This window comes from Fundulus heteroclitus, chromosome 15 (genome assembly GCF_011125445.2).
Source record: "Fundulus heteroclitus isolate FHET01 chromosome 15, MU-UCD_Fhet_4.1, whole genome shotgun sequence".
In the NCBI taxonomy this organism is placed as follows: Eukaryota; Metazoa; Chordata; class Actinopteri; order Cyprinodontiformes; family Fundulidae; genus Fundulus; species Fundulus heteroclitus.
In genome coordinates, this window is record NC_046375.1 from 3,358,003 (window position 1) to 3,376,819 (window position 18,817).

The 18,817-nt window shown below is 38.9% G+C and overlaps 1 protein-coding gene across 6 annotated transcripts in view; it reads right to left on the reverse strand.

Annotated features, from left to right (window-relative positions):
- dtnba (dystrobrevin, beta a) overlaps positions 1 to 18,817 on the reverse strand; it is a 52,139-nt gene that overhangs the window by 23,052 nt on the left and 10,270 nt on the right. For all 6 annotated transcript variants that reach the window (XM_036147219.1, XM_036147218.1, XM_036147214.1 and 3 more), the window contains 7 exons: positions 15,465 to 15,516; positions 4,376 to 4,458; positions 2,894 to 2,974; positions 2,586 to 2,799; positions 2,407 to 2,492; positions 752 to 906; positions 476 to 575 (listed from right to left, as the gene is read on the reverse strand). In XM_036147219.1, the coding sequence (XP_036003112.1) occupies positions 476 to 575; positions 752 to 906; positions 2,407 to 2,492; positions 2,586 to 2,799; positions 2,894 to 2,974; positions 4,376 to 4,457 (718 nt within the window). In that variant the 5' untranslated portion in view covers position 4,458; positions 15,465 to 15,516. The remainder of the gene's footprint in view (positions 1 to 475; positions 576 to 751; positions 907 to 2,406; positions 2,493 to 2,585; positions 2,800 to 2,893; positions 2,975 to 4,375; positions 4,459 to 15,464; positions 15,517 to 18,817) is intronic.

Below are 18,817 nucleotides of genomic sequence, written 5' to 3' on the forward strand. Positions count from 1 at the left end.
CTGGGCCTCCTGGGTTTAACTGCATTTCTTTTTTGGATGATGCCACTGGGGGAATCAACTTTATTTCTCACTTTATTTTTTCACCCCTGTGTCAATGCTTCTGCATTTAGGTGCATTTATTTCCTGGGTGAAGCCATTGTCGCCATTATCCTGTTTTTTTTTTTGTTTGTTTTTTTGGTCTTGGAGTAAACTAGATGGATTTTAACAGAATTGGTCCAAACTGAAAAGGAAATAAACATTTAAAAAGAGTCTTGAATGTCACGTTTTAGACACTTATTTGAATTAATTTTATCACTGATGTTAGGACTAAGGTGTGAATTGAGTTTAGGTTAGGGTTAGGTATACGCCGGTAATGGTTAGGTTTAGGGTTTTTGTCAGGGCTAGGGCTTAGAAAGGGTTGAAAATGACTGGAAGTCACTGGGAGTGAACACATGGTCCTTGCTACATATAAAAAGATGAGAATGTGTGTGTGTACCGTGCTCCACGTTGGCCATGCGATGCAACAGAGGCAGCCAGACGAGACACTCAGGAGGCTCAGCTACAATATCCAGGAACATGTTGAGCATCACCCGTTTCTACACATCAAAAGAACAAAAAACAAAAAACAAAAAAAAAGATTATGAGCAAATGCTAAGAAATACTAGAACCAGCCAAAATCAGTAGCTATTTATTCCCTTTTCTATCTTTCACTTTGTTAGGAGCTCCAACTTTTCTCTGTGTAACAAACAGCAGACGAATAAAGCAGGTGCACCTGTTGTGGGAAACAGGAGCGAGCCACAGTCCGCGTGTACCCAAAGGACGGTCCTTCGTGTAGAGCGGTGGGCACCTTGAGAGCCTCTCTCAAAAAACTGTCAAACTTGGACAGAACTAAGACACCCTTGGAGTCCGACACCTGAGAAAACACATCTGCAAACACAGAAATATCATTAATATTCGGGTTAAATGAAAGGGATTTACCACAAGAGATGTTAACGTCTGATCGTTCGATCTGAATCCCTAAAGTTCTTGAATCCCATTTACAGTGTAAAAAGTATTCGCCCCCTTAAAGTGTAACTCACCCCCACTTAAAAAAAAGCATAATCCAGCCGGGAGAGAAATTCAAGAAACTCCGCGAAAGTGGGCGGAGATACGCGGGGAAAGGGAGGGGCTATGTTCAGCAGCAGCTAGCTTGCTTTGCCATATTGAATCATGAAGAGTGCGCAGAGTTTAGTCTTTTGAGATGGAAGATTTTCATCCCCCTTATTACCAGAAGCTGAGGGAGGCTTTGTGGAGCCCAGTGGACCAGAGCCTTATCAAGGCGCCGACTCAGCAATCCCCAAAGGCGGTGCTGCCGAGGCAGTGGAGGCATGTTTCAGGACGAGGTAGCAGCTGTCTGCCTGTGAGACAGCCCTACGGCAATACCATTTAACATTTTATCACTAGACTGGATATTAATTACTGATATCTCATAAGTTTTGCCTAGTCAAAACTCTAGCTACACATACCTGTAATTCAGTTTTGCCTAGTAAGATTGAAGCTATTTTTCCATTCATGTGTAGCTTGTCATCAAGGACAATATCTGTAATTTAGTTTTGAGTAGTCAGAATGACATCAGCTGTATCTGGGATCAGAATTCATACTGTTAAGTAATGTCACTAACGGTGACATTACGACTAGTCAAAATTACCATTATAGATATCTATAATGGTAATTCTGGATAGTTAAACTTACTGATTAAATGTTAAAACGTCTTGCCAAATATCCACAGTGGAAGAGAAACTGACTTCAGTTTCTCCATTAACGCCACAAAAACCTTTGAAACAATAGCAATAAAATATAAATAAATAAATAAAATCAGCAGCATATATCGGGGATCGGTTTAGCTGATGTCAAAATAATAATTATCAGCCTTATAAAACCTGTATTGGTCGATCTCTAATTCAAACTTGCAGCCTTCGCAGGATGCAAGCGCCCCGTTCCAACGACTAGACCACCAAGACTGAAGGAAAATAATTATGGGAAGAAGAGTGGGTCAAAACTTCTCCACAGTGATGTAAGTTATCGCTAACGCTTAAAGTCGGTTGTTGTTGCCACCAGTGGCTGGACCTTTTTATTAGCTTTTTGAATTAATAAATAAGATTTATTAATAAGTCATTTTAAATCTGCTTTTTGTATATCTTGGTCTGATAACAAAATAAATCTGTACGGGGTGAAATTCTTTTTTTTTTTTTTTCGTTTACAGAACTGTAGCTGGCGGGTATCAACGAAAAAAAAAAAAATCAATCAACAAAGTTTGTGTATTAAACCTTTTCTCAGAACGGCCGACATCTGAAATATACTCGCACCCAGAATAAAAAAATTATGTTTTTTAAATATATTTCTAAGTGATGTTTGAGGTCAACATGTGAAACAATGACTGGCACTCACAGCGCAGTTTATCTACCAGCTTCCCTCCACAAAGAATGGAGAGCATCGCCTTCACAGAGAGGACCGTCAGGCGGCTTTCTGGCTCACTAGAATGACAAAAAAAATAAAAAATACACAGAATATTAAGCAGAACTTTACACTTAACCGTGTAAACGCTCTCTCTCATCCAAAAAGGTTACCAGTCAACGGCGGCCAGTATGAATTCGACCAGGAGGACGGTGCTCTCTTGCGGGTTGATGATGTGAGTGGTGGGAAGACGTTTGCTGAGCTGGTTGAACAAGGAGGAAACCAGGTTCTCCAGTCTGGTGACGGAGATGCCAGCGTTGAGCTCCACCGCGTTCAGCCCAGCGTCCCGCACCGCCTCGATCACGTTGTAAATGTCAATCAGATGCACTGCATGGAAGGAGGACACAGGACTAATTAGCTTCCTCTCCCGTCCTGAACTTGGTTGTTTCAGTCGTGCAAGAAAAGCCAGGATGACACTCACGGTTGCATCTCTTCTGTATAAATCGGAGCTTGCAGGCGGTTCGATAAGTAGAGAGACAAATGGAATCAAAGTCCTGTTCCCCTTTAGAAAAATGAGACATGAAGAAACACCTTGAGTTCATCAGGAGAGGTAAAACTCTCTTGTGTTAAGTAACTAATGTCCGACTGAAATAATTTCATTAAGTTCTCTAATACAACTTACTTTCTAAATGTTATAAACCATGCATAGGAAAAATAGATCTATTTAAGTATCTTTCGGACCATAAGGTGCACCGGATTATAAGGTGCATTAAATATTCTTCCCAACAGTGTAATATCACTCCTCCCCGTCGCGTACACAGCTCTCTATACGTCTCTGTCAGGAGGACAGAGTAGTTGGATTAAACTGCCCTGTTTCTAACATAAACGTAACTTTTATTTGAACTAACTTACTAGGCTTATTGTTGCTAGCGTGTACTCTGGGCGCGGGCTGCCTTACATGAATGCTCTTCTAGTTTAGACATTACGGTCAGGCAGTCTTGTAGACAGCTCAAGGGTCCTATCAGGTAGTGACACAGTGTAACGTAACCATTGAGCTATATAATACACAAGAGTGGTAATCGCTTTGAAGCCACCGGCCGCCATATTGGTACTCCCTATTTTCCCCCAGTAACTAGGGAATATGTGCGCTACAGCATCGAATAACGAGGATTTTCTCATGTTAAGGGGTGGCTTAAAACTTTTAAAATGTCAAATGCCATACACTTTTATGTTATGTTATAAAACTATCACGTAATGAGAAAGTCATGTGCTGAAATATTTTGCATTATATATATATATATATATATATATATATATATATATATATATATATATATATATATATATATATATATATATATATATATATATATATATTTAAATAAAATGTATAAATATATAAATAACAATATACAAAAACATATATTTACATATATGTATACATATATATACACACATATACGTATACTTATATATATATACACATATATATATATATATATAGATTTAATATGAATAACATGTAAAATATTTCATCACCTAATTTCCTAGTAGTTGATAGTGTTAGTACATCCACTGACTGTAGAATTACCTGTGAAACGTTTTTACACAGCCAGAAAACTGCTTGTTGTTGCAACCAAATCCTATGGGATTCTGTGAGAGTAGGGAGTAGCAAGATGGCGGCCAGTGACTTCAGTTTTTCAGCAAAATCAGCACTCCAGTGTATTATATAGCTCAGTGACCGTAATGCTCCGAATATCCATTGAGCGAAGCAGCTTTGTTGCTAACCAAAGTCGTACTTACACATTTTAACTGATCTTTCAGCACATTGTACCACATAAAATCAACAGTAATCACATATAAAGTGCACCATCAATTTTTAAGATAAGTTAAGGATTTTGAAGTGCACCTTATAGTCCGAATAATACGGTAAAGGTTATAATTTTGGGTTCTAGGTTCTCACCAAGCTCCACAAAGATGTGCCTCCCCTCTGCTGTTGGAGCAACCCTCTCTCTGTCTCTCTGGGCCACTTCCGCCATCACCATCCTACATGAAAAGCAGAACAATTGGGTGAAAAGCAAATACCAGGAAGTGCCATCAAACAATGGCTTTTTACAGCCGAGGACAACTGGAACGCTAAACTAATTTTTATATTTGTGTTTCTTTAGAAACGTGTTTAAGACCAGTTCCTACAAGTTAAAGATCTGTGTTTGTTTCTTTAGACTCTGCACACAACTTACACAACTAAAACTACAATTTCAGCTATGTTTTCTAAGACAAATTAACGGTATAATCTCTAAAGCTTGAGATTTGTTGCTTTAAATCTTTACCTGCTGTGTGTTAATCTAGCTGTAAAGGATATTGAGATACTATGCTTTGTTTATTCTAAACATAACATCAAATCCAGTATATCTAATCAAACTATTATAGAAGTAGTCTTATTATTTGATTAATTTTATCAAAATGATTCCGAAGTCTGCAGTGTTTGCTTTTGAGATCTGGTAACATCGTTTTAAATCTACTAGACTTAAGAGTTGCATTTTTAAAAGTTTGTATCCTTTTTTCAAACAATGTAAACCTAATTTAAAGCTGGGAGCCAAATGAATGACTGCATAGCTGAATGAATGAATAAATGAATGAACATTGAATTAAATGATTGACTAACAATCTAGTCAACATAAACTTCTTTATTTGAAGCTAAATTATTACCTAATATTATTGTAACAGAACACCTGAGTAGCAACTTGTGTTTTGTGCGCTTATTTGCCATTTTATACCAAATGTTCAATTTTGGAAAAAAGAAACGGAAATAAAAGAAAATAATAATTTTCATCCGGTTCATCGATTAATCGTAAAAATAATCGCCCGAATAATCGATTATTAAAATAATTGTTAGTTGCAGCCCTTAAATTAATAAAAAGATCCGAAATGATTAAATGATCACTGATAGATGAATAACTAACCAACTAAATAGATTAATGGATGGGAAATGCGTATATATATATATCTCATACTTACCTAAAACTGCTGAATTCATTCAGTTAATTAAGTATTTTTAAGTGAATTAATTAATGAATGAATTAATTGAGATAAAACAAAGACTTATCTGGACTTTTTCCAGGGAAAAAACACCCCAGTCTTACCATTCAATTGGTTGGTTGCATAAACATAATTTTACTAAGTAAAGTAAAGCACATAAAATAAAACAGGTTTGATTAATTTAAATCCTATGGCCCAGTTTCAATATAAACAAATAAAAGTAGTAGTATAAAAGAAAAACTGTCAGGGTAGTAGGTAGGGTAGGTGTTTTTGTTATTTTTAGAAAAAATACGGCCTCAAAAGCAAACCAGGCTGAATGCTCAGTAAATTAACACATTAGCAAGTGTTTGCAGGCTGTTATTCTAACAATCTGACAGAAACAAAAACACAAAAGGGGAGAGAAAGGGATAAAGAGGGAAAGGAAAACAGAAAACGTGTGAGAAAATGATAAACAATACAATAAGTAGGACTGAAAAAAGAGAAGTTACCCTAAACGCTTAACTGAAGAGACACGGTTGCACACAAATATTTGCATTCCTGGTACAAATGTGGTGACAAGTCCACCCCCCAGCTCACTCACACACATTCCTGAGAGGATTTGAAGGCTTCCAAGGAGACGTTGTGCTTCATCCAGACAGAAAAAGGATTCCTCGTTTTACTTCTCTACAATTACACTCATTCAACGCAGGTTTTCAACAGATGTCTCCTTCCCCTTCTTGTCAGAAGCCAGAACTGTTTCCAGTTCAGTCGAGCAGAAGCAAACGTTTCAACACCGACAAACTGAACAAACTCATTTTGCAGGATTATACATTTTCTATACAAGATCAACCTTGGAAATCTGAATTAAAAGACCAACGCTCAGTATGTTCTGGAAGCAATTTGTGACAAAAAAAGATGGCAAAAAGACTCCCTGCCATGTTGTGACTGACCACCAGAAAAAGTCCAGTGGCTCATGGAGATCTGAATCCATCCCTAACACCAGTCCTGCTTCCCAAGCCACAAGTATCAAGTCTTTATAATCAATTAGTTTCAATTTCAAGTCACTTGTAAGTCGTTTTGACATATCCCTGAAACAATGCACACAAAAGAAACACTACAAAATGTATTTAAATGTTAAAAATATCTAAAACAAAAAGGATTTCTGTAAATATCTTCCTTCTTGAAAGCTCTCAGCCCTGCAATGAACTGGCGCATCGTTTAGGGCATACTCTACCTTTAGCTTTTTGGCAAAGGAAAGAAAAAGGGGAATGACATGCAGCAAAGGTCTCTGGATCTGGATTTGAACCTAGGACCACTGCGCCGAGGACCGATGCCTCCAAACATGGGCTGCACACTCTACCCCCCTCAAGTCAATTCAAGAAAAGACGCCAAGAAAGTCCAAGAAATTAATATTCAAAGTGGATTCACGTCTTTTTTAATACGGTCATCAAATCAGTGACTAGAGTCTGACTGAGGTCAAGTCATCAAGTCAAAGTCTGCACTTCTAACCATGAACAGGTCACAGTTCATTTTAGGGCTGGACGATAATTCAATAACAATATATATCAATCAATAGACATATATCGATGATAGAAAAAAAAAGGGTCAATAAAAAGTTCAATAGAATAACAGTTTTCCTTCCTTTTACATTCTAACCTATCATGTAGGTTAATATTACAGTCATTACATCCTCCCAACCAATCACAACGCAGACCCAGGAACACTCCGCAGCTTAAGCTCCGCCCACTTCAGAGAGTTCAGAGAGCACGCATTCCTTTTTTAAAAACTTGCAGTTTTTGTAAAAAGTTGGTCGAAATAGGTTTGAGTTTGAATTCAGTGTTTGTGTGTCTCTATCTAAAAATAGGTAATCAAGAAACAGCATAAAATGTCCAGGGCTGCACTTAAAATATATGTTTTGAATTTGCTGATAATTATTGATATTGATCAATATGATTTGTTTTTCATCCATATATGTCTTCTTTCTATGTTGTCCAGCCCTAGCACATTTTAACTTGTCATTATTAGCAGCACTAATAAAAAGTAGAAATTGGGAATAAAGGGTCGATCGGGAAAAAAAAAATACCTCATGTAAACACGGCAATCAGAATATTGTGATCGGATTAAGCTCAGTCGGAATGAAATTGTATTCAGATGGCGACAAGTGGTTTATGCCGGTTGTTATTTCAAACAGCGTTCATCTATACACTGATACCCATCATGTAATTTGGATTGGAGAAAACCGCCCTGACTGCACGTGTGTGCCCTACGTCTGTCATCCTGTAATGCAGGAAGAACAGCGTGGCCACAGCATGCGGCATAGACGGAACTTACACTTCTTCTTCTGTGGTTTTAGGGGCATTTTGCAGAATCTGCGCATGTCACAGTGTTTGTATTCTAATAAAGCCTGATGCATGTAAATGTATGTTATGATGGGAATAATTGATTTCGTGCCCAAACGATTCATTCAGATTATTTTTTTGTTTTCAATCTAATCAAGGAATTATGTCGGTTGAAAAACGCATTTTGTACCAACTTAGTTCACCTAATAATAGAATTTGTGTCAAGTTTGAAATCTTGCAAGCAAAATAGAGGAAATCTGTGCAAATATTGTTAACTGGTAACTTAATTTTTCTCCAGAGGCCTTTAAAATCACATTAACTCAAAGCAAAGATCTTCAAAGCTTGTCAGTTGCAGCATTAAGGCCATCAGCACTGCAAACGTTGTTGCCCTTTAATTGGAGCTGTTAAAAGACAGATGGATGTGGAAGGATAGGAAAGTTTCACTCGAAACAAGACACTAATCAGCAGGTTTTTCCAGCAGAATATATGTGGGTAGTTAAGCTATACAACGGAGCATGTAGTTGGCCATATCTTATAAAAACCAAAACATGTTGCGCTAGTTTTGCCATCAGATCTAAAAGCAGCAGTTGACAGTTTTTGTAAGGTGGCAGGTATGATGTTTGGGACACTAGGTGTCTCATTGCATCCATGCAGACTGGGAATCATTTCCAATGGTCGGAAAATTGAACAGGGAGGAAGAAAAATACTTGGAAAGGAAAAGAACAGTTCTGTCTGAGGATGTTTCTGGTGAGCTTTTCCCATTAAATTCCAGTGGTTTCATGCCATCAACAATCATTAAGCTTCTATCTGTAACCTCCTGGCTGTGTGAAGACCCCTGAAAAAAACAAATGTATTTACGGCTATGTAAATGCAGCTAAACTGAACTGTATTTTCTGTTTTCCTCTGTTCAATCACACGGTGGAAATTAAAAGTAATTAAATATTTCAAACATGTTTGTAGTACTTTAGATGCCGAATAGAGGTCAGTGGTTTTGGAAAGCATTTTGGGGGGGAAAAAAACTCCAGCTTCTCCAGCCTTGCACTGCAAAAAGGGAACTAAAAGTAGGTAAAATCCTCTTGAAATTAGTGTATTTTTCATTGATTTGAGCTGGTAAATCAGACTATTTGCCAATGGAATAGGATTTTTGCACTTAAAATAACAATTCATCTCTATCATCTTATTTCAAGTGCAGGATGTCTGTAATTATCTTATTTTAGGGGTAGAAATTCTCAGTCCATTGGCAAATATTCTTATTTAGCTGCTCAAATCAAGGAAAAATATACTAATTTTAAGAAAATTTTACTTACTTTTATTTTGCTTTTTACAGTGTGAGTAGCTAATTTACAAAGAGCTCTATTCAGAAAGCAGCAGTCTACAATGTAAAAGAGAAGATTTAGACTTTAACTCTAGAGTTTATGATTTATTAATAATTTTGACCCCCAATTGGCCCTGATCGCCTCTTCCGCCTTTTTTTTTGGTAACGTTTTTCTTTGATAAAATTAGTACACAAACTATCCCCGGTATTCTACCTGGTCGTCCATGTTTATTTACTCTGGACTCACGTTTGATCTTTAGAGGTTTCTCAAGATTTCCAGTCTGAAATCTGAATGATCCTAAATGAAATCTGTTTCATGTTTCATGTACGATTTTTTTATCTTTACGTGTGCCCCATCTCTCAGGCTTTGAAAATCGGCCGACTATTTTAAAATGCAGCAGTGAGAAACCAGCCTTAAGATGATGAATCAATGCATGACTGGTTGTCGGGTTGGTAATAGAACCGTCATTCACCATTTTTGTCCATATAGTGCTGGCCTACAGCAGTTCTTAAGAGTTTACTCCCAGTATGGATTTTGATTTCAATATACATTATAATGCAAAAAAAGAGTAACATCATGATTGACTTCTCTCTGTCTGCCAGCATCCTCAAATTCAGTGATGAGGTGAAATACTTTGGGAAATTACATAACCGCTGACCTGTCTGATGATACAGACAATTACAGGCAGCGGTGCATGCAATGTGTACAACCTAATGTGGTTCTTCAGAAGTTCTCCAAGGCTACGTTCACGCTGCAGGGAAATGCGACCCAAATCAGTCTTTTTCCACGGCAATGTGAACGGCCCAATACCGATCTCATCATCCCCCAAAAATCCGATTTGCTTATCCATGCAGGTTCACAGGGGAAGCCGGTGCCAGAATGAGAAGCTTGGTCCACCCTGGACAGTTCGCCAGTCTATCACAAGACAACACAGCGTGTGTGCAACTATGCAGATACGCTGATATCTATACAGACCAATTAACCTAACGATCATGTTTTTTGGACTGTGGGAGGAAGCAGAGAGAACAAAACCTGATCCTAGCCAGACGGATGTCGCTCCGCCTAGCTCCACTCACATCCATCTGGAACCTCTCCATAGGAATTGCGTTTTTTGAAGGCTGGGCCTTATCAAAAATCCTTGCATATGATTGGATAAGCCACTTGTCTGTCATCTTTATTGACGTGCTATTTCAACCACTCACACCGAAGCTAACCCGTGACGCTGATGAGACCGACGCAGGAAAAAACTAAACTTTTTTTTTTTTTTGAAATGTGTTTGCGGCTCTAGTGGCACGCATTTTATTGACAGTGAGCTGACAGGAAGAGGGGGAAAGACAGGCGGCAAAGCGCCGCGGGTCGGAGTCGATCCCGGGCCGACCGCGTTGAGGACTAAAGGCCTCCTAACATGGTTCGTGCTAACCGCTCCGCCACGGGCGCGCTCCGGAAAACGAAACTTGCCAAATCCGGTCGGGAGAAGGGCGAAAACATCGTTTCCACCAACAAAAGCCTTCAGAGCCGTTCTCTGATGTTCTTTTAATGAAACAATATTAGGTAGATTGGACAACACGGAAGAAATAGCAGCATCAATGTTAACGCTTGCTTCCTCGATGCGAGCCGCCATTGTTGTCTGAATCAAAACAGTCTCACGGTCGATTCTCCACTACGTCACATCTATGAAACTCCAGCCCTGCGTCCTGATTGGCTGGACATTAAAATTGGTTGGAGAAATCCCTCTCTATGGGAGATGTCCCAGATGGATGTGAGTGAAGCTAGATGGAGCGACATCAATCTGGCTAGGGTCAGGTTAGAGAGAAAATGGAAAACATGCCGAAAATGTTGGCATTCAAACTTGGGACGTTCTTTTTGCAAGAAGACCATTGTACTTTGCAGCTTTCCAATATAAAACCAAAAATAACAAATAGAAAAGAAGTACAAAAATGATGATAATTAATCTAGAATAATAATACATAATCTAGTACTGCTACTCTTTAATTTACTTATTTATCGTTATGAGGAATCCTTCTGATAAGATTTATACCTAATATAAAAGCAAACAGCAAGAATAAAGGGTTTAACTACCTTTTAAGGCACATAGAATGCACCATAAATAAAAAAGGTGCAGTTTGAAGATTATTGCAGGGTTAGAAAAATTTTATATTTTACCTGGCCTCCAAATCTGAAAGGCTCATTGATATTTCTAAATTTATAAAGCCTGGTTGTGTTTTGAAGCGTACATTGATTTTGGATATCAGACAGTTTGTTATACAAAAAAACATTGTTATAATTAACATTTTAAAATTAAGAACATATAAAAAACACCTTTTCTATGCAATTTTACAATCCGCTCTGCAAACATAATCAAGAGGTCAGTTAAATGAGTGGATGGATGTCACTAACAAGTTTTACGACCTCGTTCAACATTTTTTTTTCTTCTTATTGGACACATACATGAGCCAGAAATAGGCCTGTGATTGCTCCCAACAGCTCACCAGTGGCCACACTGGTGTCCTACGGTGAGCAAGCTGTTATTTCCAGCCGAGCCTGGGCGATAACTACTCCCAGACTGCCTGTCCACGTCCGTCTGAGGGTGAGTAAAGCTGACATGGGAGATCATTTGGCCTGTGAGACACGTTTCCTATTTTAGCTGTGAAAGCTTTAAATCACTAAAAGATACAATTACTCTCTCACAACTAAGTCAGAGGGCAGGAAACGGCTCCGCTTACATTTTCCCCCAATAACTGGGTCAATGCTAGTAACAGGAATCGGATCATAGGTGAATATGAAGGATTAAGTAAACTTGACCAAACTTACCCTGGCATATAGAGCTACACTATGCGTTGTGTCATTAGGTTATTGTAAACCTACAAGGATTCTTGTTTAGGATTTGAACAATCAAAATACCAACTTTAAAGTGAGCAAGGTTAGTATGCCTGATCTTGTTGGACACAGAATGTGAATTTAACCATAAAACAACAGCTCTGAATGTTTTAGTGTTATTTCCTACTAGAAGGTGAATATCCACCAAAGTCTTCAGTCTTACAAGAGTTAAGGGCATTTGGCTCCACTTATTTTCCATTACCTCTGGTGGAGAGTTTCTCTCCATGCCAAGGAGAAGCATATCTACAACAAGATACTGCCACCACTATGTTTCACAAGCAATGGTATGTTCAGGGCATAGTGCGTTGCTTTTCCACCGCAGATAACATTTTGTAGGCAGAAAAGTTCCATCTTTGGTACCCCCCTCCCCCAATGAAATTTGTTTCTCTAACTTTTAACAATTCAAAATGTAGGACAGATTATATGAAAACCATAAGCAATTGGATCTGCTTGAGCAAAGTTGGCTTTCCTGAACACAAATGCTACTCGAGCTAACAGGACAAACTTCTGCAGAAGTAGCTGAAGACAACTGAACTAAAAATCAAATGCATAACTTTAACAGAAAGCAAATAATTCATTTATTATACTTTAAAGCCAAACAATCTATGAGGTTATTCTGAATTAAATGTATTCTGACTTAAACAGGTTTCCAGAGTTTCCTTTTTTCACCTCAGGAATATCGCCAAAATTAGAAACATTCTGTCCAGGAGTGATGCTGAAAAACTAGTCCATTCATTTGTTACTTCAAGGCTGGACCATTGTAATTCTTTACTATCAGGAAGTCCACAAAACGCAGTTCAAAGTCTTCAGCTGATCCAAAATGCTGCAGCAAGAGTTCTGATGAAAATCAACAAGAGGGATCATATTTCTCCAATTTTAGCTTGCCTTCATTGGCTTCCTGTTAAATCAAGAATAGAATTTAAAATTCTTCTTCTAACGTATAAAGCCCTTCATAATCAAGCTCCATCATATATCAGAGCTCTGATTACCCCGTATGTTCCTAACAGAGCACTTCGCTCTCAGACTGCAGGCCTGCTGGTGGTTCCTAGAGTCTCTAAAAGTAGAATGGGAGGCAGATCCTTTAGCTATCAGGCTCCTCTCCTGTGGAACCAACTCCCAGTTTTGGTCCATGAGGCAGACACCCCGTCTACTTTTAAGACTAATCTTAAAACTTTCCTTTTTGATAAAGCTTATAGTTAGAGTGGCTCATGACCGAGGCAGAACGGTCATCTGCCTTGGTCGAGGCAGATGACCGTTCATACTGAGCCTGGTTCTGGTTCTGCTGGAGGTTTTCATTCCCGTTAAAGGGGAGTTTTTCTTTCCGCTGTCGCTTCATGCTTGCTCAGTATGAGGGATTGCTGCAAAGCCATGGGCAATGCAGACGACTCTCCCTGTGGCTCTACGCTTCTCCAAGAGTGAATGCTGCTTGTCGGGACTTTGATGCAATCAACTGGTTCCCTTATATAGGAAATTTTTTACCAATCTTTATAATATGATTGAATCTGACTTTGTAAAGTGCCTTGAGATGACATATTTCATGAATTGCCACTATATAAATAAAATTGAATTGAATTAAATATAAAGCATATTTTTACACACAAGTGCATTAAATAATGAAGCTGAATTATTATTACTAAAGAAATTAATACCATCGGATGGGACCAAACTAATTTAAATTAACTCAATTTTAGGCAATAATAGAACTAAGAATTAAATTTCTGCCTGCAGGTAAAGTTGAGATAAAATAAACAAACTGAACATTTTTAATAAACCAGGGGTCGTCAAAGATGCCATTTTCATTTTGGTTTGGCTTGCTTCCGTTGTACCAGTATGTCCCGCCTTAAACTATAATACTGCAACGTAATTGGCCCGAACAATTTTTTTGGTTTGGTCACAAACGGTTCAAACGGGAGCAGTAAGTTTGTGAACGCACAACTACCGCCAGAATTCATCTTGCAAGCAAGGTTATTTCAAAATTCAACATCTGTGCTCTACAAGCAAATGTTTAAAAAGGGGACATATCATGCTTTAAAATCCTTCTTTTTCACATTTAAATCATTCAGTTCATGTCTATATAAAGTGGAACTGCAACTCTTTAGTCTAAATTCCTCTTTCACCCCTGTTCCGAGCTGCATCAGAGCAATTTCATTTGGTGCTGTCTCTTTAAATCTATAGGAGACACTTCAAACCCCGCCCCCCCCCCCCCCCCCCCCCCTTCCAGGACACAGTGCGTTCCTCTCCACTCTGTTTGTACATTTTTGTAGTATGCTGGGGGCCAGTAATGAACTGCTTGTAGTTTCGGCATCCTTCAGCTAGGACTACAAAATTGCTCAGAGAAATAAAAATGGTGGATTCACGATACTGGTAAACCGGAAGTCCATGACCTTGTTTAGCAGTTACGCAGCAAATACTGCAACGTAATTGTAAAAAAAAAAAAAAAAAAAAAACGAAAGAGAAAACTGAACAACTCGAAAAATATAACCCAAAAAGAATATAAAGATGTCTACGCAGCTCTTGGGAAATCTACATTCCAATTATCAGCGTAACTACAGACAACAAGTACACAGAAACATACTAAAGGGCGAAAAAAAAAAAAAAACACGACATGTACCATTTAAATGAGCAAAGGAAGCTCTTGTTACCATTGCATTAAATACTTTTCCTGTGCAAAAAGACTGTCACGATATGCATAGAAAAAACCCTTATGGTGAAGGATGATCTAACTTAATAAAAATAATAATAATGGATAATTTTGGGATGCGATATTTTCAGGTATGCTGCATTAACGCTCTGCATGCCAGTAACGTATTTGCGAGGTAGGATGGTCTCCCATTGTCCTAGATGTCCAACCCTGCTTTAGCAAATAGATGAGATCCTCTATTAACAGCATTGTGAGATATCACAATGACAGAGGACAAAAAAAAAAAAACAATATTGTTGAAAATATGCCATTTGTTCATTGCATCCTCAGCACAATATTAAATAATATAGCATGTTGCAGGTTTGCTTTTATTCAGCAGCAGTAAAAGCAAAAAAAAAATAAAAATAAAAGGGTATTGCGTTTCTAAACAACTCTATACTTCAATATAAGTATAAAGTTAGGGAGGGAGCTGACACAATAAAATGACATGTTTGCAAAACGTTGTCTATGCATCTATGTGGTCAACGTTTTGACCACATAGATGCAGAGGATGGAGTGGAGTTGCCAAGTGTTCAAGGCTCTGCAGGCTGCATGTGTTGCTTCTCGGTGGTTGTGTGGGTGGTAATTCACGCCAGCGTTGCACCATGGTGTTTTATTATTGCTGACATTTGCTGAGCTTAGCAAGTAATAAGGGTTCTAAAATGCACCTATAATGCAAGGACTGATTTTTGGCTCAACATTTGACTAAATTTTGAAAAGAATTTAGAAAAAAAAGGGAGTAGAGGCTTTATATTTCCTAATCAACAGCGTCTCTGCATGAGAGTGTAGTTAATGTGTATGTGAGTTTGCGTGTGGTCATACCTCTCAATGTCAGGAGGCTATGCAGGACTGGCAGGAGGGGGGTCTTCAATGTCTAGCAGAGAGACAGAGAGAGAAGAAAAAGGTATTTTTAGCATGTAGACAATAACGTCAAAAGGTTGTTAGGGAACACGCACAAACAGCCCACAGGAAGCACGCTTGAGGTAGTTAGAGCAGCACATGTCATCGTCTTTTAGAGCTAAAAACAAGCTTCAAAATGGTCTTAAGACTTTGGAAAATGTTTTTTCTGCTGACTTGGGTGAAAAGATCCTCCCTAGCAGAGAGCAAAAAAAAAACACAATTTCTTTTGTGGTTGCAAACATTTTCTTTTTATTAAATCCTTATGTTCGGACAATATTTACTCAGGAGGCTTTTATACTGAAGATTCTTTGAAAAAATACCCCTTTTAAGCCTCTTTCATACAGACTAAACGTGGCCCCAAATAATTATGACATTTCGCAAGGCATGTGTGAGAAGCATGAATGTCAGAGGCTCTGCATCTTAATGTTGAAGACAACAGAAACCGCAGAGCATCTTTGTTTTATCTAACGAGACTTTGTGCAGGAAATATGAAGAGGAAGTAAACACCGAGCAGCTTAACTTAAATCTATCTCACAGCACCAAACAAAACACATCTGACACATCTTATGTCAGCCGACATGGAAGAATTAACGTTTAAAGAGTGAATAAAAAAAACAGATCAATTTGTTAGCAAACCTTAACAGCCGCAGATGATAATAACCTTGACACTGACGTTTAAATATCTTTCCGTTCTGCTTTTCTGTTTTTGTTTTATAGCACATGTGTTCAGGGGCTTGTGATATGACTGCATACGCAATCTTAGTGGAGAGGTTTTTTTCAGAATGGCAAAGATTTAGTGATAAATCAGACAGACGGGCAGATAACATCAGACAAAGATATGCTGAGTAAACGCAAAAAGCAGTTTTCAAATCATCGTTCTGTTAAAAGAAAAACATGTCATCCAAACCAACCTGGTTTGGATGACATGGGTGAAAAACACTTCTTGTCCCACTCCTGCAACAACTCTCTTCAACTCTGATAACTAGCTGAGATTTTAACATTGCTGCAGATGAATTTCGGCATACTCTTCTGTTGAGTATTATTGCAGTTTAAAGTCACAGCTCAGCATCTCAAGTAGATTTGGGTCTATGGCCCTCCAAAACCTTCATACTGGTTCACTTCACAAACTGGTAGCTGGACATTTACCTTAAGTGTAGAACAGGGGTGTCAAACTCCAGTCCTTGAGGTCTGGTGTCCTGCAACTTTTAGTTGTGTCCCTGGTCCAACACACCTGAATTAGCTGAATGAGCTCCTGAGTCTTTGACCTTTCATTTGATCAACAGTAAGAACTCGATTGTGGGGAGGAAAGGAGCTTCGGACTGCTGTGCTGAATTCGGACAACCTTTAACTCCAACCTCATTACATAACGGAAATGCTCATGGATGATGAGAGTCAAATTCGGGGCTAAAGCCTTTCGAAAATGAACTACAAAGTGAGTCCTCTCTTCTCTCCGGACATTTTTGTTGATTTCCGTGCTGATACGTTATGTCACGTAAAGAGTTGTGGGATACCTTAAGGCTTCTTAGCGGCAGTAAGGGATGTTGCAGTATTCATAGGCAAAACTAGCCATGGGACAAAGCATACAGGCTACTTTTCCTACCTCCTGCACTATTCGGACAGTACTTATGGCAACCGCTGACGCACTTCTACTTTGACTGAAGAGTCCTTACCTCTATAAGGGTATTCGGATGGAGCAAAGTTCTCCAGAGTCCTGCTAAGTACCTGATTTATTTGAGTCAGGTGTGTTGAAGCAGAGAAACACGAAAAGGTGCAAGAAACTGGCCCTTGTGGACTGGAGTTTGACACCATTGGTCTAATACCTAAAAAAAAGCAAAGTACCTCCAGACCACCATGCTACCCCTTTTGTTTGTGGGTGATATGATTGTTTTTTTTTTCTTCTAAATTGCTGTTAGTTTATGTCAGATGTACTTAAATATGCCTCCCAAAAATATATAGGGAAAATTTCAACTGAAGCTTTGAGCTCATTTTTGGTCAGCAGTTGATTTTTTACCTGGGAACTCTCTATGGAGACACACCTTGTCTAGTTCATGAACGCTGCCCTTTACTGTGGCAAGTACGGCCTGTATAACTAGATACTGCTCTGGGTTACATTTTTCTTCCAACGATGGGGGACTGAGAAGATGTCCTAGAGATGTTTTGCTGGATTTAGGTCAGGGAAGTGTGGAGGCCAGTCAATGGTATCAACTTCATCCTCCAGGAACTTCTTACATACTCTTTCCACATAAGGCAGGGTATTATTAAGCACCAGCGGGACCAAGGATCCACTGCACCAGTGAAGGATCTAACAATGGGTCTAAGGATTTCCTCATTATACCTAATGACAGTCAGGGTGCCATCGTTTATGCTGTACAGGTCTTTGTGTCGCTTTATGGAGATGCCTCCCCAGACCAACACTGACACCTAACCAACCCGATCATGCAGAACAATGTTACCGGCAGATCCAGTGTTCTCTGGCAAATGCCAGTCATCCTCCATGGTAGTGAGCACAGGGCCTACTACAGGACGTCAGGCCCTCAGGCCACCCTCATGAAGTCTGTTTTTAATAGTTTGGTCAGAAATATTCATGCCAGTGGCCCACTGAAGGTCCCTTTGTAGTCCTCTGGCAGTATTCATCCTGTTCCACCTTGCACAAAGGAGCAGATACCGGTCCCGCTAATGGGTTAAGGACCTCCAACGACCCTGCCCAGCTCTCGTAGAGTAACTCCCTGTCTTCTGGAATCTCCTCCACGCTCTTGAGACCGCACTGGTAGACAGAGCAACCCTTGTGGCACATACTGATGTGCATTCCTGGTGGAGTTGTAATACCTGTGCAACCTGTATAGGGTCCAGGTATCACCTCCTGCTACCAGTAAGGACTCTGCCCCTGGAAGAGAAAAATGTCTCTGGCCTCCACCTGCAAAAATATTACAGTTTCTGAGGTCTTGTCCTCTTTAATTAACCTGTTGTTGAAATGTTTGTGATGTTTATGTAATGGTGATGGTACTGAAACAGCAATTTCCCTCTTGGATTATTAAAGTATATCTGATTCTGATTATCTGTTAATCTCATTAACAGCAAAACAACCAACACCAATTAGCAACCTGATCTACAATGAATTGTGTGGATCAATATTCCAGGAGGTTAACTAATTGATATACTCTGATTAAAAAGGTGTTCCTTTAATTTTTGAGCAGTGTATAATTGACAATCTATGTCTGTAATATAAATTTGCTTTGTAAAGTTCCTTGCGATTAAATTTGTTGTGCACTGCCGTA